Source organism: Nipponia nippon, unplaced genomic scaffold (assembly GCF_047370975.1).
Source record: "Nipponia nippon isolate SJK-2023a ecotype South Korea unplaced genomic scaffold, ASM4737097v1 scaffold_30, whole genome shotgun sequence".
NCBI lineage: Eukaryota > Metazoa > Chordata > Aves > Pelecaniformes > Threskiornithidae > Nipponia > Nipponia nippon.
Genome location: NW_028262348.1, coordinates 4,933,513 through 4,955,935, shown reverse-complemented (window position 1 = coordinate 4,955,935; position 22,423 = coordinate 4,933,513). Strand labels below are relative to the sequence as shown.

General features: G+C 65.0%; 4 protein-coding genes across 10 annotated transcripts; 2 read left to right on the top strand and 2 right to left on the bottom strand.

The window, feature by feature from the left end:
- The first annotated feature begins 678 nt into the window (after positions 1–678).
- Positions 679–7,953, top strand: GAL3ST1 (galactose-3-O-sulfotransferase 1). Of its 4 annotated transcripts, XM_087768557.1 has the most exons (4): positions 679–697; positions 847–1,068; positions 4,194–4,327; positions 5,748–7,953. In XM_087768557.1, the coding sequence occupies exons 3-4, from the start codon at positions 4,203–4,205 to the stop codon at positions 6,895–6,897; spliced, it is 1,275 nt and encodes a 424-aa protein (XP_087624683.1). In that variant the 5' UTR covers positions 679–697; positions 847–1,068; positions 4,194–4,202; the 3' UTR covers positions 6,898–7,953. The 4 variants fall into 4 exon arrangements, with proteins under 4 accessions (XP_087624683.1, XP_087624681.1, XP_087624682.1 ...); XM_087768555.1 differs by lacking the exon at positions 679–697 and having other exon boundaries at positions 724–1,068; XM_087768556.1 differs by lacking the exons at positions 679–697; positions 847–1,068 and adding an exon at positions 2,258–2,316.
- Positions 7,954–9,831: 1,878 nt separating this feature from the next.
- LOC148054416 (zona pellucida sperm-binding protein 3-like) lies at positions 9,832–13,453 on the top strand. Its single transcript, XM_087768377.1, has 8 exons — positions 9,832–9,884; positions 10,639–10,824; positions 11,385–11,565; positions 11,701–11,815; positions 12,018–12,109; positions 12,480–12,574; positions 12,669–12,749; positions 12,857–13,453. Exons 1-8 carry the CDS (start codon positions 9,833–9,835, stop codon positions 13,123–13,125), a joined length of 1,071 nt encoding a protein of 356 aa, XP_087624503.1. The 5' UTR covers position 9,832; the 3' UTR covers positions 13,126–13,453.
- Positions 13,454–13,596: 143 nt separating this feature from the next.
- Positions 13,597–15,392, bottom strand: MTFP1 (mitochondrial fission process 1). 3 transcript variants are annotated; one of them, XM_087768375.1, is made up of 4 exons: positions 15,294–15,392; positions 14,500–14,627; positions 14,198–14,430; positions 13,597–13,806 (listed from the first exon to the last, which is right to left on the bottom strand). In XM_087768375.1, the coding sequence occupies exons 1-4, from the start codon at positions 15,343–15,345 to the stop codon at positions 13,731–13,733; spliced, it is 489 nt and encodes a 162-aa protein (XP_087624501.1). In that variant the 5' UTR covers positions 15,346–15,392; the 3' UTR covers positions 13,597–13,730. The 3 variants fall into 3 exon arrangements, with proteins under 3 accessions (XP_087624501.1, XP_087624502.1, XP_087624500.1); XM_087768376.1 differs by having other exon boundaries at positions 14,198–14,361; XM_087768374.1 differs by having other exon boundaries at positions 14,198–14,627.
- An 807-nt stretch (positions 15,393–16,199) lies between these two features.
- On the bottom strand, positions 16,200–20,667 carry SEC14L2 (SEC14 like lipid binding 2). Of its 2 annotated transcripts, none has more exons than XM_087768371.1 (12): positions 20,535–20,667; positions 19,197–19,272; positions 19,045–19,088; positions 18,800–18,859; positions 18,513–18,701; positions 17,967–18,062; positions 17,656–17,716; positions 17,492–17,575; positions 17,204–17,310; positions 16,972–17,111; positions 16,705–16,874; positions 16,200–16,613 (listed from the first exon to the last, which is right to left on the bottom strand). In XM_087768371.1, exons 1-12 carry the CDS (start codon positions 20,586–20,588, stop codon positions 16,462–16,464), a joined length of 1,233 nt encoding a protein of 410 aa, XP_087624497.1. In that variant the 5' UTR covers positions 20,589–20,667; the 3' UTR covers positions 16,200–16,461. The 2 variants fall into 2 exon arrangements, with proteins under 2 accessions (XP_087624497.1, XP_087624498.1); XM_087768372.1 differs by having other exon boundaries at positions 18,513–18,581.
- Between the last annotated feature and the right edge of the window lie 1,756 nt (positions 20,668–22,423).

Here is a 22,423-nt window from a genome sequence, read left to right as displayed (position 1 = left end):
CGGGGACGTCCAAAGTCCCGGCGCAACCAGTGGGACCTGGGAAGGAGGGAAAGGCTGGCAGCAGCGTGGTGGCAGCGCAGCGGCTCCACAGTTATCGTGCTGAGGGTGGGGGAGCACAAATATTGCTGCCATTAAGGCCATAAAAGCTATTTAGATACGGCGGGCAGCGGGGAGGGAGGGCAGGGGGAGGCTGCAGGAGGGATGGAGAGGAGCTGACAGAGCACCGCGGGGACACCCTGGCAAGCAGGTGGCTGGGTCGGGGGTCTGGGTCCGAGCCCACCACCACAGCGCTCCCCACTCCGAGGTGAGCTCTGGCTGCAGGAGGTGACAGCCCGGCCATGAGCCATCACATGGGAGGAGGATGGTGGCTGGTGAGAGCTGGACCCGCGGGGAGGAGAGGAGCTGGGTGCCACCACCAAGGGACAGCCATCGTCACCCGCTCGGCCGGCAGCACCCCGCCACCCCAGCTCCCACCGCCGTGGGTGCCGGCTCGCGGGGCCAAGCCAGGCCGGGGGCTGGCGGTGGCGTGGCGGTGCAGGGGAGCAGAGGGGCCGGGTGCGGGGCCGGCAGTGACAATGTCCCCGTTGAGGCCAGCGCCGCAGATGGAGACAAACGGCCCCCTTGTTTTCTGCGCTGGCAGGCAGCGGGCAGGCAGCGAGCAGGCAGCGGGCTGAATGCCTCCTCTGTGCCGCCAGGAGTGGGTGGGGAGACGGGAGGCTCGGGGTGGCAGCGGGCACGCAGGGCCTGGCCCAGCTGTCCCGGGGGAGCCGGGCAGTGCCCGGCCGCAGCCCCACGTCCTTCTCAGCAGCGGCTCTCATTTCTCTCTCTCTTATTCCCCCTCCCCAGGCCAGCGATACGGGGCCGGGACCCCGACGATGCCATAAAGACCGGAGCTGTTGGGGAGGCTTCAGAAAAGCCGGCATTTGCGGGGAACTGCCCAGGACGAGCTTATTCCATGTCGGAGCAGCATCGGCACCCCTGCCCCACGCCGCCCACTCCCCCCGTGCCCCGGCCAACCCAGAAGAGGAGAGGGACGGCTCACCGAGAGCAGCTTAAGCAAAGGAAAAGGTGATGCTTGGGGGGCGGTGGGGTGCTTGGGGGGCAGCTCCATGGGGCAGGGTGCCAGGGGGCATGTGGGGATGGGTGTTTGCACCCACGAAGGATGTGCAAGGGGGATGGAGGGGTAGGGAGGACCATGCCTGCGTGAAATTGGGCACGTAGCAAAAAGAGCATGCCCATCGGCTGGCGGGGGTGGCAGGAGCAAACAGCTGGTGGATGTGCCTCATGTACGGCAGCTATAGGGGTTTGGCCGTAAAGGAAATGGCTCCTATAGGGAAAATCCAAAAGAGGGCTCAGGGCTGTCCCCAGGGACCAGGGGAGCTGCTGGGACACGGGGATGGGGCTGCGGAGCTGCGTGGCCCCAGCCATCCTGGGGGGTGAGCCGTGGGGAAATGGCCGGCGCGGCTGCGTCCTCCGGCTGGGAATTTCAACCAGCTGGCTGAGAGCTGGCACCGCAGCTGCCCCGCGCTAATGGGAGCCCCAGGAAAAACGCCTCGATCACTGCATTTCTCCTGGTGAGCTATTAATAATTAAGCCACTTATTTAAGGCAAAGTCAATAGAGTAACTGGGTTGGGAACTGTTTGCCAGAACCACACCAGGGGAGCCAGCCTGGCTGGAGTGAAACATCCTCTTGGCATCCCAGCGTGTGGGGCTGGGGTGCTGCGCTGCCCCGGGGGGATGGCGGCTCTTCCAGGTGGTGCCAAAGCCGGCCCTGTGGATGGTGACCATGGCAAGATCACGGCCACAGTTTAAGACCCAACCCTGGCCACTCCCAGGCATAAGAAACCCTCTTGGCTTCGCACCCATGCGGCAATTTTGGGGTAGGGTCAGAGACACCCGCTCCCCCTGCGGTTACACCATATGCCCCCCGTATCCCCACCGTTCCTGCCGCGCTTGCCAGCGGCTCAGAAAACCAGCCAGGAAGAGGCTGGATGTGGCCAGCCCTGCCTGACCCAGCGATCCCTGCTGCAGGGCCCGGGGGGGGACCGCTCGGGTGAGCTTGGGTGCGCTTGCACGGTGTCACCAGGTGCCCTCACCCCATCAGCGTCCCCCGGCTGCCGCACTGGGTGCCAGGACGAGCTGTGCCCAGCACCCAGCCGCAGCCCCGGGCTCCGGTTGCATTTTCCATTCATTATTCATCGAGCTGGAAATCTCAGTGGCAGGAGACAACCGGGGGGGGGGGCGAAGAGAGGGGGAGGCAGGCAGAAGCAGCGAGGCGAGCTCACCATGCCCTGGGCACCCTTCGCGCCGGCCGGGTAACCTTTCTGCTTGGGGTTTAGCTTAGAAATTGCAGGGGGGTCTTTGCTACGTGGGGTCTGAAAATGCATCTGGGTGTAAACCACAGCTCTCCCAGCTGGGATTTTGTCTTTTGGAATTATCTGCGGGAGCTACGAGGCTCTAAGGGGGCGATGCCACGGCAGGCACGGGGGGCTGGTGGTTTATTTGTAGGGGGTGTTATTCAGCAGGCAGCCAAGAGCACGGCCAGCCTTGGCTGAAGGTGTTGGGCGAAGGATGCCCGGGAGCCAGAACGGTGCCGGGGCAGCTGGAGCGAGTGGGAGCACAGGGAGGCAATGCTGCTCTCGCAGCCGCTAAATGGGGGTGCAAGGCTGGGGGGGCGCCGCGCGGGGCTCTGCTCGCAGCCCCCCGGCAGCGGGTGCCGCAGTCACGGGTGGCTCGTCCCCTTGTCCTACCGCAGAGGACAGCCCTGCTGCAATGCGGTCGGAGCTGCCGGTGCTCCCCGCATCCCGGGCCTGCGGCGAGCGGCGGCGGCATGCAGCGGCTGGGCAGGTGCTGCCGGGGGTCGGGGGCTGCGGGGGGAGAGCAGCAGCGGGGAGGGGTCGGTCAGGGGGGCTGCGGGGCTGAGGGGCTGCCTGCAGCGTCTGTGTGCATGGGGGTGTGTGTGTGTGCGTGCACGAGCACGCGTAGACATGCACGTATGTCTGTGTCCTTGTGCATACGTGGGCACGCATGAGGACGCGTGGGGGGGGTGTATGTGTCTGTCCTTGTGTGTGCATGAGGGTGCATAGATGGGCGCGTGCGCTTGTGTGTGCATGTATGAGTGTGTCTGTGTTGTTGGGGGGTTCATGAGTGCATACGTGTGTGCGTGTCCCCGTGCATGCATGTGCATGCATGTGCATGCACAGATGTGTGTGCCTGTGTGTGCCCCTGTGTGTGCATGCACACGCATGAACACGCACAGATGTGTGTCTGTGTCCTGGCATGCATGTGTGTGCACGAGTGCACATGGGTGTGTGTGTTCCCATGTGCACATGCCCATGCACATGTGTATGCATGCGCATGGGTGTTTATGTGCATGTGCTCTCTGGCTACATGCGTGCACGTGTGCAATTGTGCATGCATGTCTGAGTATGTATGTGCATTTGTATATGGGGGGCATGTCTGAGTATGTATGTGCATTTGTACATGGGGGGGTCATCCTGCCCCGGACCCCCTTGCCCGGCAGGTTTGCATCCCCCCAGCCTCCACCCAGAGCCACCCAAAGGTGCGGGTGCCGTGGCCGGAGGGAAGCCGCAGGCCCCCTTGCAGCTGGTGCTGCTGGAGGGGCCAGGAGACGCAGGCAAGGCTGCGCTGGGCGGATGTCGTGGCATCTGATACATCCCAAGCTGCTGGAGCTCCCGATCCAGCCAGAAGATTTTCTTGGGAAAAGGGATCCCAGCCACCCTCGGAAAGCTCCTGCCCGCATCGGTGATCTTTCGGTGCCGGGGGAGCTGCTGGTGCGGCCTGGCAAAGGATACCCGCTCTGCGGCTGGGCTGCCCCATGGCACCGCTCCTTTCGCCCCCTCATTTCCAGCCCCGTGGCCTCTGATTGCTCTTGCGTTGGGCCAGGGGGTCGCTTTGGGTTTTCTTGAGGTGGGCAAAGGGTGCGCAGGGCGGGCAGAACTGCCGCTCTTTGGCCGTGAATCCATTGTGCCTGTGGGCAGGGACATGCCTGGCGCTGGCTCGCCTCTCTCCTGGCACTGCCAGCACCGAAAAGCTCAGTGAGATGCTTCCCGGGACTTCCCATGCCCATGAGATGCCCCCGTGCCTTATTTGCTTGTGATTTGAATCACGTGGTCCCCCTGGTCCCCACTTCCCCATCCCCTGGTGCTAACAGCTCTCCTCTCCACTGCAGGTGACCACAATGCTGCACCATGGGAAGCACTGGAGGTCCATGTGCAAGGGGCTCGTCCTGGGGACCCTCCTGACCAGCTTCATGCTGCTGCTGTATTCTTACGCCGTCCCCCCGCTGCAAGTCAGCGTGACAGAGTGAGTGTGGGGTCCCTGTGTCCCCCCCGGCAGCTCGGCCACCCTGTTTCACACCAGGCACCCCCAAGCAGAGACGGGCCCCGGGGCCTTCCAGGCTCTGGTGGCTTCACACTGAGATGTCCCCTTCCTACAGCCTCCTGTTGGAGACTGCGCCCTGTCCCATGGCGGGAGGGGAAGGCGAATCCCAACTCCCCTGGGAGCTGGGGATGTTCACCCCGGGGGGGGCTGCTGCAAAGTGGCAGCCAGTGCTCAGCTCCTGGGCAAGGAGGGGACAAGGAGGTGCAGGAGAGCTCCTGCCCGCTGCGGCTTCATGTCCCCTGGGAGAAAGAAAAGCACCACGGGAGATGTTCCCCAGCAGCTAGGAGCAATGGGCAGAGCTGAGGCAGTTATTCGAGTGCTCTTTATCAAGGACTTGTCCTTCAAGAGCAACCAGAGCATTCTGCCACGTGTAAACTCTCACCCACAGAGATGGGCATGGGTAGGTTCAAAGCTCTCTGCTGCCTGTCATGGCAAAAGCTGGTGCTCAGTAAGGCCATCCCTCCTGCCATTAAATTTATCTCTAGGCATATAAAAGTCCTGTGCGTGTTTCATAAGCTACGTGGTGACACGTGGTCCCCCACGCTGCTGGAAGTGTTATCGAGGGTCAGCTTTTCAACTTCATTAATGGTGTCCAAAGTCACTCGACACTGTGGTCTCTGTTCCCTGCTCCAGGCATCTCAGATAACACACAAGTTGTTCTCGGTGCTCCCCGAGGGCCCACAAGTTCATCTGTGGGGCCACGCACTAGAATTATTTCCCTTTTTGATCAGGTGCTGGATGCTCCACGACTCCTACAAGGGTTGAGAGCTCCCAGACCTTGCAAGAACATTATCAGCTCGTGTCTGTGGAGTTATGGCCATGGAGAGCTCATCTCAACACATGTCTCAACATCACCTGCACCAGGGCCACCACAGTCGTGCCCGTGGAGAGGGATGGGGACTCCCCCGCTCAGGCGGCACCGATGCCAATGGGGGCTGACCACCGTGAAGACCCCTGTAGCATCACATTCTTGGAGGCTGAGGTTGTCCAGGGGGTGAATGAGCTTAGTTTGGTGGCTCAGAGGTGCACCTGATGTCAGGAGGCTCGTGGGGGCAGTGGGCTCTGCCCTGCTCGCCCAGGGGCTCCTGCCAGGTGGGTGCCCTGGTCCCACTGGGCACATGCCTGGGTGCAAAGGGGGCTCTGCCCGAAGCTGGGCTGGTCTCTGCCGGGGAACCTGGGGGTGCTGGGGGCGAACACCCATCCTCAGGTCCAGCACCTGTCCCCAGGTCCAGCTCCTCCAGGAAGGAAAATGGCCAAGCCCTCGTGGTGGCTGGGCTGTGGTGGCTGGGCTGTGGTGGCCAAGCTGCCCTCACCATGGTGTCCTGTCTCTTCTTCCCACCAGGATCCCTGTCCCCTCCTCCTGCTCCTCCTACCCGGCCCCCAGCAAGGCACCGGCAGCAGCCAACGGCACGGGCAGCCCCTCGGGACGAAGCTGCCTGCCCAAGCTGAACATCATGTTCATGAAGACGCACAAGACAGCCAGCAGCACCATCCTCAACATCCTCTTCCGCTTCGGGGAGAAGCATCGCTTGAAATTCGCCTTCCCCAACGGCCGCAACGACTTCTACTACCCCTCCTTCTTTGAGCGCAGCCAGGTGCAGCACTACCGGCCGGGCGCCTGCTTCAACATCATCTGCAACCACATGCGCTTCCACTACGAGGAGGTGCGCAAGCTCCTGCCGGCGGACGCCACCTTCGTGACGGTGCTGCGGGACCCTGCCTACCTCTTTGAGTCCTCTTTCCACTACTTTGGGCGCGTCATCCCCCTCACCTGGAAGTTGACGGGGGAGGACAAGCTGGCGGAGTTCCTCCAGGACCCCTGGCACTACTACGACCCCAATGGGTTCAACGCTCACTACCTCCAAAACCTCCTCTTCTTTGACTTGGGCTACGACAACAACATGAATGCCAACAGCCCGCTGGTGGAGGAGCACATCCAGGAGATAGATCGCCGTTTCCACCTCGTCATGTTGCTTGAGTATTTTGACGAGTCTGTGGTGCTGCTGAAAGACCTGCTGTGCTGGCAGCTGGAGGATGTCCTCTACTTCAAGCTCAATGCTCGGAAGGGCTCCACCGTCTCCCGCCTGACACCTGAGCTCTACGAGAAGGCCACCTCCTGGAACCTCATTGACGCCAAGCTCTACCGTTATTTTAATGCCACCTTCTGGCGTAAGGTGGAGGCCTACGGGAGGGAGCGGATGGCCAAGGACGTGGCCGAGCTGCAGCGGGAGAACGAGAAGATGAAGAGCATCTGCATCGATGGGGGACACCCCGTGGACGCCAGTGCCATCCAAGAGTCCTCCATGCAACCCTGGCAGCCATTGGGGGAGAAGTCCATCCTGGGCTATAACTTGAAGAAGAAGATCAACAAGAAGCACCAGAAGCTGTGCCGCAAGATGCTGACACCCGAAATCCAGTACCTGACCGACCTGGGGGTCAACCTCTGGATCACCAAGCTGTGGAGCCGTGTGCGGGACTTCCTGAAGTGGTAGGGGACAGTGGGTGCCCTGCTCTCCCGGGGGAAGAACCAGGTGCTTTCTTTTTTCTTACTCATGGTGTCTTTTGATTGGACGTGAGCAGAACCGGCTGGAGGCTCCAGCACGCGGGAGCGGTCGGGGTGACCCTCCGCCACCTTCCTGCAGAGCCCAGCTTGGGCAGGAGCCTGGCGGGGGGCTGCCGTCACCCACTAGCAAGGAGAGCGGAGCCTCTGCCTCCACCCCTGCCTCCGAGGGGTCAAGGACTGGGGGCTTGGGGGTGGTTTTTCCAGCAGGATCCACTTCTTCCTTCCCCATGGAAAGGCTGGAGGAGGTATTTGTGAAGGACGCGGACTCATCACAGTGGGAGCAGGACATCCAAGCGGCTGGGGGTCCTCCTTGCCTGGGGTGGGCAGAGCTGCTGGCGGGGAACCCGAAGCTCGAGGGGCTGCTCAAATCACCCCGTTTCCCTTGAGCCCTGGTTTTGGGGCTGCGAGTTGGAGCCTGCTGCACCACTCCGGCAGGTTGCAGCCCGTGGGTGTGATGAGTGCAGCGCGTTCTCAGCCCACCCACAGCTGTCTGTCCATGGCAGGCTGTGACCCGGAGCCATTTGGAGAATGGAAAACACACCCCAAAAGCCCCGGCATTTATTATCAATGGGCTCATGGTCCTCGCAGGCAAAGGGCATCCGTGCAGCAGGTCCCCTCCCAGCCCCCCGTTGTCCCGGTTAGAGGGCCCCGTGGCCCCGGTCCGTACAGGGGACATCCCGGGAGGCCCACGGGGTCTGGTGAGAACTGGCGTGGGGAGGAGGTGGGGAGCAAGGTCCAGTGGCCACTGTCCCGGTGACGCCATCCCCCGGGCACGGGGGGGATGCCGAGGATGGGGTCCATCCCTCCCTGCCATAGTAGGGACAGCCCTCGGGCGTCCCGGCTGGGCTGGATGACACTGGCAATGCCGCGTCCTGCCGAGAGCGGCCCTGGCCGGGCACAGAGGTAGCACCCGTGGCTGAGCCTCCTCAGCAGTGAAGGGATCCCCGCTGGCCCCCCAGCCCATGTTCTGCTCCCTTTGTAAAGACCAGAAATAAAAAAGCAATTCTACTTTTGTAAGATAATTGTATATTTGGCAGTTTTTGATATAAGGATGGTCTGGCTGGTCTCCATCCACCTCCTTCTTCTCTGGGGGGTGGGGACCTCCCCGCACTGACCCTGGCATGGGGCTGCGCGGCCGCAGCAGGATGCTCTGCTGGTCCCCACTCCTCCCGGGGGGCGAGGTCCTGCTCTGTGCAGGTGGATGGCCCAGTAGCCCCTCGGGGCCCTGGCTCTGCTCTCCCCATCCCTCCGGGGTTGGGGGGGGAGCCCCATGTCCCCCGGGCAGCGCTGAGGAATGAGAGCGCCGGTGTGAGCGGGGTGCCTGGATCTGCCCCCACTGTCCCTGCAGAGCCGCCTGCGCTCCTGGGTGCTGGCGTGGGACTCCCACAGTGTGCAGGTGCCACCAGGAAGGTCTGCTGGTTTCACAGGGACACTGGACCCATGGGACAGCCATCACGGGTGACACAACTCACTCATGCCACCGGGTCCCAGCTCCACTGCTGATGGGTGCACCCCATTTTCAAGGGTGGCCCCAGCACTCGCACAGGGCTTCTCCAGCCGAAGCACCAGAACCAGCAGTACCAGGGTGGGCGTGAGCCCTGATGGCCAGTCCAGAGCTACCACTGGGGCCGGCAACTCAACCATGTGTGATGCTGCCCACAGACACTGGGACGGGCGCTGGGGACACGGAGCTTGGGGCACCTCCCTGAGGTCCGCAGGTGTCTCCCATGACATGCTACAGGCTAAATCCCACCCCGGCCACCAGTTCCCTCTGCAGACGAGGGGATGGAAAAGCCCCTTCCGAGGCAGGAGGTCAGCTGCACAGCCCACCCAGGATGATGTCCCCGTAGGGACGTGCTCCGTGTCCCTCTGCTCCCGGGCCACCAGGTCAACCCACGCAGAGGGGGCTGTGATGGTGTTTTGGGGCCATCCGAGACAGGCAGGAGCCACAGACACATGCGCTTCACCGTGTTTCTGTCCTGGCCGTGGCCACACTGCTGTCCCTGACTGGGCTGCCTGTGCCCCTGGGGCTGCCTGTCCTGGAGAGCAGCTGGCAGCGAGCCCCAGGGTGGGGAGCAGCAGCTCTGCACTTGCCTGGGGCCAAGGGGTGGAAGGAAAGTCCTCCCGCTGAAGTCTCCCTGTCCCAGCACCCAGCAGCCTCCTCCTACGGGCCTCTGTTCTCAATAAATGGGACCAAGCTGGGACCATGGGTCCAGGATCCTGTGGTGGGACTGGGGCTGCAAGCGGGACCATAATGGGACAAGGATGGTGCACTGGGGAACAGGACTGTGTGGTGGGACCAGGATCATACGTGGGACCATTGAGTGGTGGGGTCAGAACTGTGTGGTGGGACTAGGACCATGTGTAGGACTGAGACAGGGACCACGATGGGACCAGGAACCATGTGGTGGGACCAATACCATGAGGTGGGACCAGCAGCATCCATGGGACCAAGACTGAGTGGTGAGATCAGACCACTGTGGTGCAACTGGAACCAGGGCAAAGTGGTTGAACCAGGACTGCATGCAGGACCAAAACTACATGGTGGGACCAGCACCATGCATGGGATCAGGACTAAGTGGTGGGTCTGGTACCATGCAGCAGGACCTGGACCTTGTTCAGGACCAGGACTGCGTGCAGGACCAGACTGAGTGGTGGGACTGGGACTATGTGATGGTAGAGGGACTGAGCAATGGGACAGGGACAGCGTGTAGGACAGGCCCCACAGGTGGGACTGCTGATTGATTGTGGAGAAAATCAAGCAAATCCCCAAAACCCGGCAGCACCAGCTGGGGCCCGTTGGCACCCAGCCCTGGTCTTTAAAGGTCCCCAGGTGCTGGGGCTGGAGCTGTTGCTCCCTGAGGATGGGGTTGTGCTGGTGGGTGCTGGTGTGTGGGGCTGTGTTGGGGGTGGCAGGTGAGTGGGGCTGGGACCCCCTGGCTGCTCCCCTTGTCTCCTCACTGGTTTTACTGGGGGAGGTGGGTGGTGGCATCCATGTCTGGGTGCAGGAGGGTGGTGGGTGCCCATTGGTTGTTCCTGGTGCTGGTTCCTGGTGCCCTCCTGGGCTTGGTGGTGCAGGTCCTCTTGGTGGAGAGGAGCCTTCCTAAAATGGCCCTGTGCTCTGGGGATGTGGGATTGGAGCAAGGGGGCTTGCCAGGAGCTCCCTGTGCCCCCAGGTCCCAGCAGGTCTATAAGGACCTGGTTTGGGTGAGGGGAGTAGAGCTGCTGGTGGGGTACGTGGCTGCTGGCAATGGTCTCCCATCTCATGAGCAGCTCCTGGTCCCTCCCCAGCCCTAGCTGGGGTCCTGGTGCTGGGGGATGTTCCCAGGTGTGCCTGGTGCTGGGGCGGTTGGTGATGCTTAACCTTGTATTTTGGGAGAGTTGTGGAGCACCCTCTCCTCCAGCACCCACCACCACAGTGGTCCCATGCCAGAGCCTGGCCACCAAGACCAGGGGAGGTCCTGGCTGGGGGAGCTGGGGCTGGGGCAGGGCCCTGATGTGCTCAAACCCAGCTGAGCTTCTGGGTGCTCTCTCCTCCTTGTGTGGCACTGCCTGCCCTCCACAAGTCCTGGGGACATCTGAGGACCTGGATGTCCTCACTGTGCCTGGGACATGCTGCTCCAGCTGCTGCATGCTCAGCCCCACTGACTAAACTCTCCCCTTGCTGCAGGGACCACCATGGCTCCAGCAGCTTCAGTGTCCTCCAGTCACACAGTGGTGGCTTCAGTGGTGTCCTCAGGCATGGGGACAAGGGCTGCAGCCCCAGTGCTTGCTGCTGCCACTGTGCCTGGTGGGGCTCATGCTCACCCCTGCCCTGAGGAGCCCATCGTGAACTTCACTTTGAGGCTCCTGGATGGTGAGTGCTCTGGGTCTTGTGCTGGGTGCTGGCTCTGGGGGATGAGACCACAGGAGGGGTCCAGCCAAGACACCAGGACTTGACCATCAGCACCCAGCACTTTCTCCTGAGAGGCCTTAGCACTAGAGCCCACCAAGAGAAGGTGGCCATCCCTGCAGGACCATCCATCCCAGTCTTGTGGGTGTATGGCTTTGGTGGTGCTTTGAGATGTTTCACATGCTGTGCTTGACTCCATGATCAGCTTTTTGGGGGTCAGCTGCCCCTTGTCAGTCTGATGGGTGACATGGTCCCTCTTGGCTCCGTGGGGGGGACCAGGAAGGTGCTGTAGCTCTGGAGAGCAGGCAGGGAAGCCAGACCAGGGTGACAAAGCCAGGGCAGCTCTTGGCTTCCAGGGACAGGGGATGGGCTCTGAAACTGGGGAGCTGCAGGTAGACACCTGCCTTACAGGGGTGCAGGCAAAGACACCTATGGGTGGTGGTCTGGGATGTGTCTGATGTCCCTGTCTCTGACATCCCTGAGCCTGTCCCACCACATTGAGCCCACCCTCCCTTCTCCTTCAGAGAACCCCAGTGCCATGAAGAAGCCACTGGTGCTCAGCCCCAGCTCTGCTATCCACCTGGAGGCCAGGGTTGACTTCAGTCCTGGCATCACCTTGAAGATCTACTTAGATCAGTGCTATGGGACCAGCTCAGAGCAGCCAGGACACTCTAGGAGAGTCTTCATGGTGGTGAACAGCCATGGGTGAGCATCCATGGGGCTGGAGGTGGAGACCGCTGCTCCAGGCACCCCGAGGTCCTGCAAGATGTCCTGATGGGGAGGTATGTCCAGGGCCTAGAGACAGCCTGGGAATGTCCCTGTGTTGCTCTCCTGCCTCAGGTGCCTGCACGGACAGAAGCTGGGGAGCGTGGCTGTCTGGCACCGGAGGGGGGTGTCTGCCTTCCAGCTCACCATCCCGGTCCCCGTGCTGGAGGATGAGCCTGATGAAGAGGAGGTGAGGTTGGGGTAATGTCCTTGGTGGTGGGACGGAGAACCTACTGGGGATGACCCATGGTTCCCAAAGCACCATCCCTCCTGGGGCATCCTGCTCCCTGCTGGGGTGGTCTCAGTCCCATGGGGGTGGGTGGGAGGAGATCGGGGTCTCCGAAGAAGGAGGTGCTGGTGGCATGTCCTGCCCGGGGTTGGTGTCTCGGCAGGTCTACATCCACTGCCTGCTGGCGGCGTGGGGCCCCACCGGCGCCCGGGGGCACGGTGCCAGGTCCTGCTTCTACAGCCAAGCCACGGCCAGGTAAGCTGGGCCCTGGCACGGGCACCCTGACGGTGCCCTGGGACCTGAGCACCCAGGGGTGCTTTGGGAGCAGAAGCCACTTGGCAAGGAGACCTATCTGGGGCACAAAGACACCCCACCGTGGTCTGGATGCCACCTCTTCTCCCATGGTAGCCAGGTGGCATCACCACAGGTTCCCTCTCCCTCTGGGTGCAGATGAATTGGGGAGATGCTTGCTGTCACCTGGGGGACATCTCCTCTGGGGTGGCTGAGACCTGCAGGGCTGGAGGGACCTGATGGCATGGTACCATGTGGGTCTTGGGGTGGAGACTGGGGACCCCCAGACCTCTTCCCCCCCCCCCCCCCCCCCAGCTCTGTCCTCTCCTCCCAGCTGGCACAATGCAGAGGACCCTTCCCAGAGCACCTTGTGCCACTGCTGTGACACTGGCTGTCCCCCTGGTGACACCCTCCCCAGAGAGCTGCCAGGTACCAGGGCTGGGCTGTGGTGGCCCCACGTGGCTTTGGGATCTTGGGGGGGTCCTGGGGCAGGACAGGCTGTATGGGCCATGTCCTCCCGCAGGGTTCCTGGGAGAGGGGACACTCCACCGGGAGACAGTTGGACCATTGCTAGTGCAGAAGGAGAAGGTGCCATGGTATGAAGGTGAGCAGACAACCCTGAAGATCACCCCGTGGCCCCAAACCCACCACCCCAGGTGCTGAGGCAACCTCTGAACTGCCTATTTATTTTTTTTTTTTTGCCATACCCAGTACTGTGCCACATGGTGAAGAGGTTCCTGCTGGCCGGGCTGGCCCTGGTGGGCAGCGCCCTGGTGGCAGCCGCCCTGGTGGGGGGTCTGCTGGCGCTAGCCTTGGCTGCCTGGCGCCGGAGACGGGGACGGCGGGGATGGCGGAGGCGGCGGCAGTGTCCCTTCCATGCTGAGCTGCAGAGTGTGGTGGGAGCCCTGGTCCCCAGGGAGCCAGAGAAAGGGGGCGAGGTGGGTCCAGGCTACCGCAGCTTGGCGCAGGGCTCGGTGTGAGCCAGGGACCGCCTTCCTCCCCAGTAAAGCATTGGGTTTTTTTTCTCTAAAGCTTCTCCTGGTGGTACCATGTGGATTCCACCATGGGCTGGGGACATGCCATGATGCCTGGAAGCCACATCTCCTGGTGGTACCTCCTGCTTCCAGATGTGGTGGTGTGTCCCCAGCCTGTGGTGCCAGAGCTGGTGGCTCCTGGCTGAGGGGAGTTAGGCCCCTGGTGCTACCACTGAAGATCTTGGATAGGGTGGCAGCTCCTTGGGGACAGTCCCCAGTATGTCCCATGAGGCTGGCAGCAGCTATGGAGGGGTTCCAGCTAGGATGTGGGGGTGCTGGTGGGGTGATCAGGGCTGCTCTGGGTGTGCAGGGACCCACCCCATGCCAGGGTGCAGATGCCTACAGGGTGCTGAGCCTGGGGGTTGGGACCCAGCTGGATCCATGTGTTTCCCCCCCCAAGCATCACCCAGCACAGGGTCAGGCTTGAAATGGTTTATTAGGACCAGCCGTGTGGCTGCTCTGGGGACACCACCAGAGCGAGGGTTCACAGTAGATGGGTCACAGCACCCCAAAATCAGCAGTGTGCCTCAGTTTCCCCAGAGCGGGGCGGGTCAGTGTGGGGCTGGGGGCTGTCCCGGTGCCCCGTAGAGCTTGCGGAGGCTGGAGTCCATCAGGAAATCCACAGTCCTGCGGCGGGAGGGGAGAGGGGGTGAGTGGGGTAGAGTTAATGCGGTCAGGCCGAGGCGGGGCTGGCTGCGCTGTCCCTAATCCCCCTGGGACCCCGTCCCTAATGTCACCGAGGCCCCAGCCCTACCAAAACCAGGCTTAGCACAGCCTCACCCTGCTAATCCCAGCTCAGCGCCCGGCTCCTGCTAATCTCCATCCCCGCGGGGCCGTGGCCTGGCCGGACCCCAGCAAAGCTCCTTTGGGGTGGGAGTGTCACCCCACCCAGCCTCGAGCCCGTACTGGGACCAGTTCCCCTGGGAGGAGAAGTGCTCCAGCCTGGGATGTGGGGTGCCGGGATGGGGCAGTCGGTACCCGCTTGTCCCCCAGGGGGTGTCCCCATGTCCCCCCTTACCTGTCAATGGGGGTGATGATGATGGGGATGGCTGCCAGCCCCAGGGCGGTGGTGGTCCACCGGCGGAGGGGCAGTGGCCAGCGGGTGAGGGCACCCAGCAGGGCCAGCGAGGCGGCGCAGAGGCGGTTGATGGTGACACCGGGGATGGCCACTGAGGCCAGGCTCTGCCAGACGAAGGTGTCCACCACGGCCACCCCCACCCGCGTGGCCTGCGCGGGGTCCTGCGCGTGGGCCTGGGGGGGATGGGGGGGGTCAGCATGGGGCGGGAGGGGGGCAGCGGGCGGGGAGGGGGTGACACTCACGGCGGCAGCTCTCCGGCCCTTGTCGATGGCGTCGGCGGTCACGTAGGCAGTGGCCACGCCGTAGCTGGCCCACACCACCTGCACCGGCACCAGCGGGCGGAAGGATTCGCCCACCTCGTTGGCGTAACCTGGGGGTCGGGGGGGTCAGCGGGGCCGGGGACTGGCCGTGTCCCCGTGCCCCCCCGGCGTCCCCGTGCCACCGGCAGCAGGGACGGATCCTGCACGGGGAGCGTCAGAGCAGCCGGGTCATCTTGGACCCCCGCTGCCACCGGGACGGCAGCACCAGTGGCAGTGCCCAGTGCTGGTACCGGTGTCTGTGACCGGTGCCCAGTGCCACTACCGGTGCCAGCGACCGGTCCCGGTACCCAGTGTCAGTGTGTGGCACCGGTGCACGGTACCGGTGACAGTGATCAGTGCTGGTACCTGGTGTCAGCGCCTGGTGCGCGGTGCCAGTACCCAGTACTGGTACCGGTGTGCAGTGCTGTTACCCGGTGCAGTGTGCGGTACCGATACCCAGTGTCAGCGGCCGGTGCGTGGTGCTGGTATCCGGTACCGGTACCCAGTGTCAGTGCCCAAGGACAGGCGTCAGTGCCCGGTGCAGCGCCCGGTGCTGGCTGTCGGTGCCCGGTGTCAAGTGCCCGGGGCAGTGTGCGGTTCCGGTACCCGACGCAGTGCCCGGCCCGGTGCCGGTACCGGTACCCGGCCCGGTGCCCGACGCGCTGCCCGGTGCGGTGTGCGGTGCCGGTACCCGACGCGGTGCCCGGTGCCGGTGCCCGGGCGGTGCCGGTGCTCACCCAGGTACCGGACCCACGTGTCCCGGTAGCGGTCGGGCTCCGCCGCCCCCATCGCGCGCGCTCGCGCCGCCGCCGCCGCCGCCGCCGCCGCCGCAAGAGCTCGCCCCGCCCCCGAGCGTGCGTCACCAAGCCCCGCCCCGCCGCACGCGCCGGCGCAGGGCGGGAATCGACGGTTTCGCTCCCGCGCCCGGCTGTGAGATGGCGGCGGGGGGGCGGGGCTTGGCTGCTCACGTGACCCCGCGGCGGGTCTGCGGTCGCCGGCGGTCACGTGGGCGGGGCGTGGGGCTGGGGGGGAGCAGGGAGCGGTTGTGGGGCTGGGGGGTCAGTAAGAAGCAGTTCTGGGGCTGAGGGACAGCAGGGGCTGGTTATGGGGCCCCTGCGGGCAGCAGAGGCTGGTTATGGGGCTGGGGAGTCAGCAAGGAGCAGTTCTGGGGCTGAGGGGCAGCAGGGGTGGGTTATGGGGCTGAGGGGTCAGCAGGGATCGGTTATGGGGCTGAGGCACAGCAGGGCCTGGTTATGGGGCTGGGGGACAGCAAGGAGCAGTTGTGGGGCTGGGGGGCAGCAAGGAGCAGTTGTGGGGCTGAGGCACAGCAGGGGCAGGTTATGGAGCTGCTGGGAAGCAGGGGTGGGTTATGGGGCTGGGGGTGCAGCAAGGAGCAGTTGTGGGGCTGAGGGACAGCAGGGAGCAATTATGGGGCTGAGGGGTCAGCAAGGAGCAGTTCTGGGGCTGGGGGTCAGAATGGGTGGGTTATGGGGCTGAGGGGCAGCAGGGGCAGGTTATGGGGCTGAGGGGCAGCAGGGGTGGGTTATGGGGCCCCTGGGGGGTCAGCAAGGAGCAGTTATGGGGTGGAGGGACAGCAGGTGCCAGTTACGGGGCTGCGGGACAAAAACCAGAGGAGACCCAGCTCGGTCCATCCCTTTACTCCCCCCACCCCACGCAGCAGTGGGTGGGCGCAGGACCCACATAAGGCACGGGGGAGACGACCCCGGGCGCTCCGGCCCCCCTCAGCCCCCCGCCTCGGTCCGTGAGCTCTGGGGGCTCAGCCCCTTCTCTCCATCCTCCCGGCCGCCACGCTGGCGGGGGGCACCCGGCCATCCTGGGGGGCACCGAGCAGCCGCCTGCCTGGCTGTGGGGCCTCGGGGTCCCCTGCAGTGTGGGGGGCCGTCACTAGGGGCTGTGGTTGAGGGTCACCTCGCTGAGCCTGTCCCCCAGCTTCTGGATCTGCTGGGCAGAGGCGGTGTCGGGCAGCAGCACCTCCACACTGTAGCTCACCTTCTTGGAGTGGAGGTAGCTGTAGGTGTTGTCGAAGCGCAGGACGTCTGGGGGAAGATGGCGGGCAGGGGGTGTCAGGGAGATGGGGAGGACCCCTGGGGGTCCCCCCTGCACCCCGGGGAAGGGGGATGCACTCACAGATGCCGGGGGTGGAGCAGGTGAGGGAGCCGTCCTCGGGCACCATGTGGGAGTTGTAGCGTTGGTTGGGGTAGACCTCGGTCATCTCGCCCGCCCGCTGCCGCTCCCCAATCTTGGTCTTCAGGTACACCCCGAAACCCACGTCGGCTCCTTCTGACCTGAACTGCCACCTGTGCCGGAGGGAACCGGCGGGGTCGCGTGGCGGGGCTGGGGACACCCACCGATGTCCCCCACCTCCAGCCCCGTGGCGCAGAGCCCCCTCCTCACCTGAGGACGCAGCTGGGGAAGAGGATCTCGTACTCGACCTGGTGGGACGAGCCGCGGTTGACCACCACCGTGTGCTCGTACTGCTGCACCAGCTGGTCCCGCACGTAGTAGCGCTGGGGCACGTCCCCCCCGTAGTTGATCTGGAAAGGGACGGAGATGGACTTGGGGATGGGGGGACCACCCGTGCACCCCCAAGGAGCCTGGAGTTGGGGAGCGGGGGGGCTTCTCCTACCTTGCTTGGGCACTTGGGGTCCCCGTCGGGGTCCGTCAGGGTGCCCCCGTATTCCACTGGGATCTGCTCGGGGTCAATGTACTTCTGCAGGACCTCCTTCCAGTTGGCTGGTGGGGCGGAGGACAGCGGGATTTGGGGGGGCTGTGACCCCTGCAGGGAGCCCCAGCCCAGCTGGGGGGACCGCCCCCAGGATTGGGGTTTCACCCCTGGGCAGGACGACAGTGGAGGGGGACGTGGCACCCCCATTTTCGGCTTCCACTGCACCCCGGGGAGGGGGTCAGGACTCACATCCCAGCACCACGACCTTCTTGCGGGTGTCCTCGCTCAGGAGGTGCTTGACAAGGTTGTAGGCCACGGGGAAGATCTTCGGGGCTGGGGGGCGGACGGGGGGGCGTTAGGGTGGGGGTCAGCCCCCAGCCGGGGGGGAACGGGACCCCTGGGGCCGAACTCACCCTTCACAATAAACAGGCGCTTGAGGGACTCGGGGTAATTCTCCTCGAACATGGACAGGAGCTGCGGGATGGGGAGAGCTTCAGATCATCCCCCCCGTCCCATGTACCCACCAGGGCGCGGGGGGAGCACGGTGGGGCACGGGCCGGGACCCCCACCCCAAAACACCGGTGGGGTGCGGCGCACCGGCAGGGACCCGCTCTTGCATCATCCCTCGGGGCCGTGAGTCCGCCCGGATCCCTGCGTCGCCGGGGCCTGGGGACAGCCGCAGTCCCCAGCCACGGAAGCGGGAGCCGGGCAGGGAGCCCCTCACCTCCCCGTACGTGTCCACGGCTGGCTTCCAGAGGTGCTTCAAGCCCAGGCCCTCGCAGTCGTAGACCATCAGGACCATCTCAATCTTCTTGCCCAGCTGGGACAGGAGGACAGGGGCGGGCTCAGGCGGTGCCCGGACCCTGTGGGGACCTGCAGGAGGGGGTGGTCCCCCCTGGCCAGAGCCTCCTCCCAAGAACCAGTGTGGGGAGAAGGGACATGGGCTGGTGGGGATGGATGGGACATGGACTTATGGGGCTGGGGAGGACATTGGGTGGTGGGGATGGACCAGACGTGGCCTCATGGGGCTGGCAGGGACGTGGTCTGTGGTGGGATGGACAGGAGGTGGCCTCGTGGGGCTGGCAGGGACACAGGCTGGTGGGGCTGGACCGGATGCGGACCTACAGGGCTGGGTGCAAGGCTGGGTTGTGGGGCTGGACCAGACGTGGGCTCGTGGGGCTGGCGGGGACCTGGGCTGGTGGGGACAGCGGGGAGCTGGGCTGGTGGGGCGGGCAGGGTGCAGGCAGGGTGCGGGCAGGCAGGCGCCCACCTTCTGGCTCTGCCGCTCGCACTCTCGCCGCAGCACCTCGCAGTCGCGGAACTTGTTCTTCAGCAGGTCCTGCTTGGAGGCGGAGAAGAGCAGCCCCTTGGCGTCCAGCGGCCCAATGATCTCGTACCAGATGGGGCTGCCCTCCCGGTCATAGCCGCACATCCCCCCCGACATGTACTTCTTGATCACCTGTGGGAGCGTGGGGGGCTCAGGGGGACCGTGCACCCCCCTGGGGAGGGGGGACGGTCCCCTCCAGGGACACCCACCCCGGGGCTGGGGACACCCACCTCGGGGGCCTCCCAGGCGATGATGTTGTCGGCGTCCATGTACTTGCGGACCTCAACATGCTGCGAGGAGGGGGCAGAGCAAGCCGGGGTGAGGGGATTTGGGGACCCCGCCACGGGCAGGTCACCCTCGTTGGGAGAGAGGGACTGGGCTGGTGGCCCGTGGCATGCTGTCTCATCCCAGGTGACAACTGGGAGCTCGACGGCAGCATAGCGGGGTCCCCCTGGGAAGCGGGGTGCCCTCTCACCTTGCGGAGCATCGCCTCCGACTTGGGCAGGTCGAAGCAGCGCGCTGCAAGAGAGCGGAGAGCTCAGCCCTGCCGCCAGCGTCCCTGGCTCCACAGCCCCACGCTGGGGTCCTCCAGCCCCCTGCCGCGCGCGCTCCCCACCGCGGGGTTACCTCGGAGCCATTTCAGGAGGAAATAGTCATCCTGGGAGGGCAGGGAGGGCAGCACGTCCCGCAGGTTCTCCCGAAACTGCAGGGAGAAGAGGGACCGTTGGTGGAGGAGTCCCCGCTCCCACCCCAAAAGCCCCAAAGCTGGAGGTTTGTCCCCTCCCTGTCCCCCCCAAAAAAGCCCCAGCCGGGACTGGGACTGTCCCAGGAGCGAAGGGACACCCTGCGCCCCGTCCCTACCACCGCGTGCAGCCATGATGAGCGGCCGGTCTCCGCTCTCCTCCCTGGCAGGGGACCATCCCCAGGCCGGCCACCAAGCACCAGGCGTCCCCAAGCCGGTCCCCTTGTACAAGGGCGTCAGTGGGGACTGCCACCCACCCGGGTCCCACCGGGAAGGGTCCCGCTGGCCACCCTCGCCCCGCAGGGACTGGGCGGACCAGTCCCCTCCTCTGCCATCACCAGTGGCATCCTTCGGGATGGAGCCAGTCACCGCACGTCCCCCTGCCCCGGTGACACCCCAGCGAGCCACAGCCGCCCGGGGCGGGCGGGAGGGTGGCAGGGTGCGGAACCGGGGGGTTTGGGGGAGCCGGGGCACTCCCGGCATGTGGCCCCGCTTGCCCTGGCCAGGCTACGGCACAAATCTCCGTACCAGTCCGGGACCTTCCCTTAATGAGGCTGATTAGATTATCTCCCACTGAATTTAGGTGTAATTAAACCTGGGATTAGCTTCTTTGCCCTGAGAAAAACAAGGCGCTGGCAAACGGGTTTCGCAGCTTGCCTTTCTCGCCCACCCGCCACCGCCTTGGCACCAGGAGGGTTTCGGCTCCGTGCCCGCTGCTGCCCGCCGACCTCGCCAGGGTCAACGCCCGCAGCTGGATTTTGGTTGGGTTGGAAGGGCAGCACTAAGATAAAGTCGCCGGCGTCGCCCTCTTGGTGGGGCGGAATGAACCCGGGTAAAGCCCGGTGCCTCGGTGAGGGGAAGGCATCGGAGGTGGCCTTGGGTGGCACGGCTGCCAACGGTGGGTGACTGCCGCCGGTTGGGCCGGGCGCCCAAGGCCCCGGGAGCCCCGCGGTGGGGCGGGAGGTCTCCCCGCCAAGGGACCAGCGGGAAGGATGGGAGAGGGATTGGGGGGGGGGGGGGGCTCGGCGGTGCCCGGTCCCGGCGGGACGGTGCAGGACCCCCCGGGTCCCACGCAGGACGGTCCTTCCCCAGCGGGAAGGGTGGGCGCGGGTTTGGGGCTGCGCCCCGGGAGCGGCGATGCCCGCGGAGGGCGGCGGATCCCGGCCCCCCCCGCCCCCCCCCCCCCCCCCCGCAGCATCCCCCGGCTACCGGTACCGGCTCACCTGGGCCAACGCCTCCGCCTGCCGCGGGCTGAGGTCCCCGACGCGGCCGCTCATGGTGCCCCGGCCCCGGCCGGGGGAGGCGCAGGCTCTGCCGGGCGGCCGGGGCGGCGGCAGGTTGCGGAGGCCCCGGAGCACCGCCCCCGGCCCGCCCCGGCCCGCCCCGCCCGGCCTTGGACCCTGCCCGCCGCCCCCTGCCCGCCCGGTCAGCGCCCGCCGCCGCCCCGGGGCTGGGCGGGGGGGGTAATGGGGGGTATGGGGGCGGGGGGGACTTGGGGGCTATAGGGGAGTGGGGGGGGGTATGGGGGCCATGGGGGGGTATGGGGGCTATGGGGGGGGCGGGGGTGTATGGGGACTATAGGGGGTGTGGGAGTGTGAGGGCTATGGGGGAGTATGGGAGCTACAGGGGGGTATGGGGGGACATGGAGGCTCTGGGGAGGTATGAGGGATATAGGGGTGTATGGGGCGGTATGGGGGCTACAGGGGACTATCGGAGCTATAGGGGGTATGGGGGGACATGGGGGCTATGGGGGTATGGGGGTTATAGGGGGCATGGGGGGTATGGGGGCTATAGGGGGGTATGGGCGCTATGGGGGAGTACAGGGGCTATAGGGGGTATGGGGGGACTTGGGGGATATGGGGGACATGGGGGTGTATGGGGGAAATCATGTGGGTATGGGGGAGTATGGGGGCATGGAGGGATATGGGGGCTATGGGGGAGTGTGGGACTACAGGGGGTATGGGGGGCTATAGGGGGATATGGGGGGATGGGGGGACATGGGGCCTATGGGGGCACTGGGGTACTTGGGGGGTATGTGGATTATGCGGGGGTATGGGGGACACGGAAGGGTATGGGGGACATGAGGGGGCATGGGGGGTACTGGGGGGGATGGGGGGATGGACAGTATGGGGGACACGGCGGGTATGGGGCTAGGGGTGGTATGGGAGGACGTGGGGGGTATGGGGGGGCCATGGGGCAGGGGTGGGAAATGATGATATGGGGGCAGGTGGCAGGGAGAGGGGACAATGATGGGGACAGATGTGGGAACGGGGATGGAAACTGGGGCAGGGGACAGAGATGGGGACAGGGTGACAGCCCAGGCGCAGGGGCTGGGGGACAGGGGTGAGGGACTGGGGCAGGGGCAGGGCACTGGGGAGAGGGGGCTCAGCCTCCCACCACCAGCCCACCTACAGTGGCCCTCAGTCCCCAGGGAGAGGGGACCTCCCCGAGGGGGGGACCCCCACCAGAGAGGGGGTCCTGGCCAGGAGAAGCGGTCCCTGCAGGGTCCCACAGCCCCAGCCCGGGCACCCACAGCCCTGCTCCAGTCAGGGTCCCGAGCGGGGGAAGGTTCCCCTGTCCCCTCCCAGGGGTGCTGTGTGTGTCCCGTGGGGCTGTGCATGTCCCATGGAGCCATGGATGTCCCATGCAGCTCTGCGTGTCCTATGGAGCCATGTGTCCCCCCTGGACCCGTGGATGTCCCGTGAAGCCACCCGTGTCTCATGGAGCTGTGCATGTCCCATGGACCCATGGATGTCCCATGAAGCCATCCATGTTCCGTGGAGCCACGGATGTCCCATGGAGCTGTACACATCCCACGGAAGCATCCGTGTCCCATGGCACTATGGAAGTCCCATGGAACCATACACGTCCCTTGGAGCTGTGGATGGCCCATGGAGCCGCACATGGCCCGTGGAGCCATGGATGTCCCGCAGAGCCATGTGTCCCCCATGGACCTATGGATGTCCCATGGAGCCACGGATGTCCCATGGAGCCATCCATGTTCCACAGAACCATTAGTGTCCCATGGAGCCATATGTGTGCCTTGGAGCTGTAGACGTCTCATGATGCCATCTGTATCCCATGAACCTATGGACGCTCCACAGAGCCATTC

Coding starts and splice junctions, on each gene's coding strand:
- GAL3ST1 (XM_087768554.1), top strand. CDS start 2,774: ATGCGGTCGGAGCTGCCGGTGCTCCCCGCATCCCGGGCCTGCGGCGAG. Junction 2,849..4,193: donor GGCATGCAGCGGCTGGGCAG/GTGCTGCCGGGG, acceptor TCTCCACTGCAG/GTGACCACAATGCTGCACCA. Junction 4,328..5,747: donor CTGCAAGTCAGCGTGACAGA/GTGAGTGTGGGG, acceptor TCTTCCCACCAG/GATCCCTGTCCCCTCCTCCT.
- LOC148054416 (XM_087768377.1), top strand. CDS start 9,833: ATGGGGTTGTGCTGGTGGGTGCTGGTGTGTGGGGCTGTGTTGGGGGTG. Junction 9,885..10,638: donor GGCTGTGTTGGGGGTGGCAG/GTGAGTGGGGCT, acceptor CCCTTGCTGCAG/GGACCACCATGGCTCCAGCA. Junction 11,816..12,017: donor ATGAGCCTGATGAAGAGGAG/GTGAGGTTGGGG, acceptor GTGTCTCGGCAG/GTCTACATCCACTGCCTGCT.
- MTFP1 (XM_087768374.1), bottom strand. CDS start 15,345: ATGGGGGCGGCGGAGCCCGACCGCTACCGGGACACGTGGGTCCGGTAC. Junction 14,628..15,293: donor CACGTGGGTCCGGTACCTGG/GTGAGCACCGGC, acceptor CCCGACCCCCAG/GTTACGCCAACGAGGTGGGC. Junction 13,807..14,197: donor ATCATCACCCCCATTGACAG/GTAAGGGGGGAC, acceptor CTCCCGCCGCAG/GACTGTGGATTTCCTGATGG.
- SEC14L2 (XM_087768371.1), bottom strand. CDS start 20,588: ATGAGCGGCCGCGTCGGGGACCTCAGCCCGCGGCAGGCGGAGGCGTTG. Junction 17,717..17,966: donor CCGTGGACACGTACGGGGAG/GTGAGGGGCTCC, acceptor CCCATCCCGCAG/CTCCTGTCCATGTTCGAGGA. Junction 16,875..16,971: donor TTCCCCAGCTGCGTCCTCAG/GTGAGGAGGGGG, acceptor CCTCCGGCACAG/GTGGCAGTTCAGGTCAGAAG.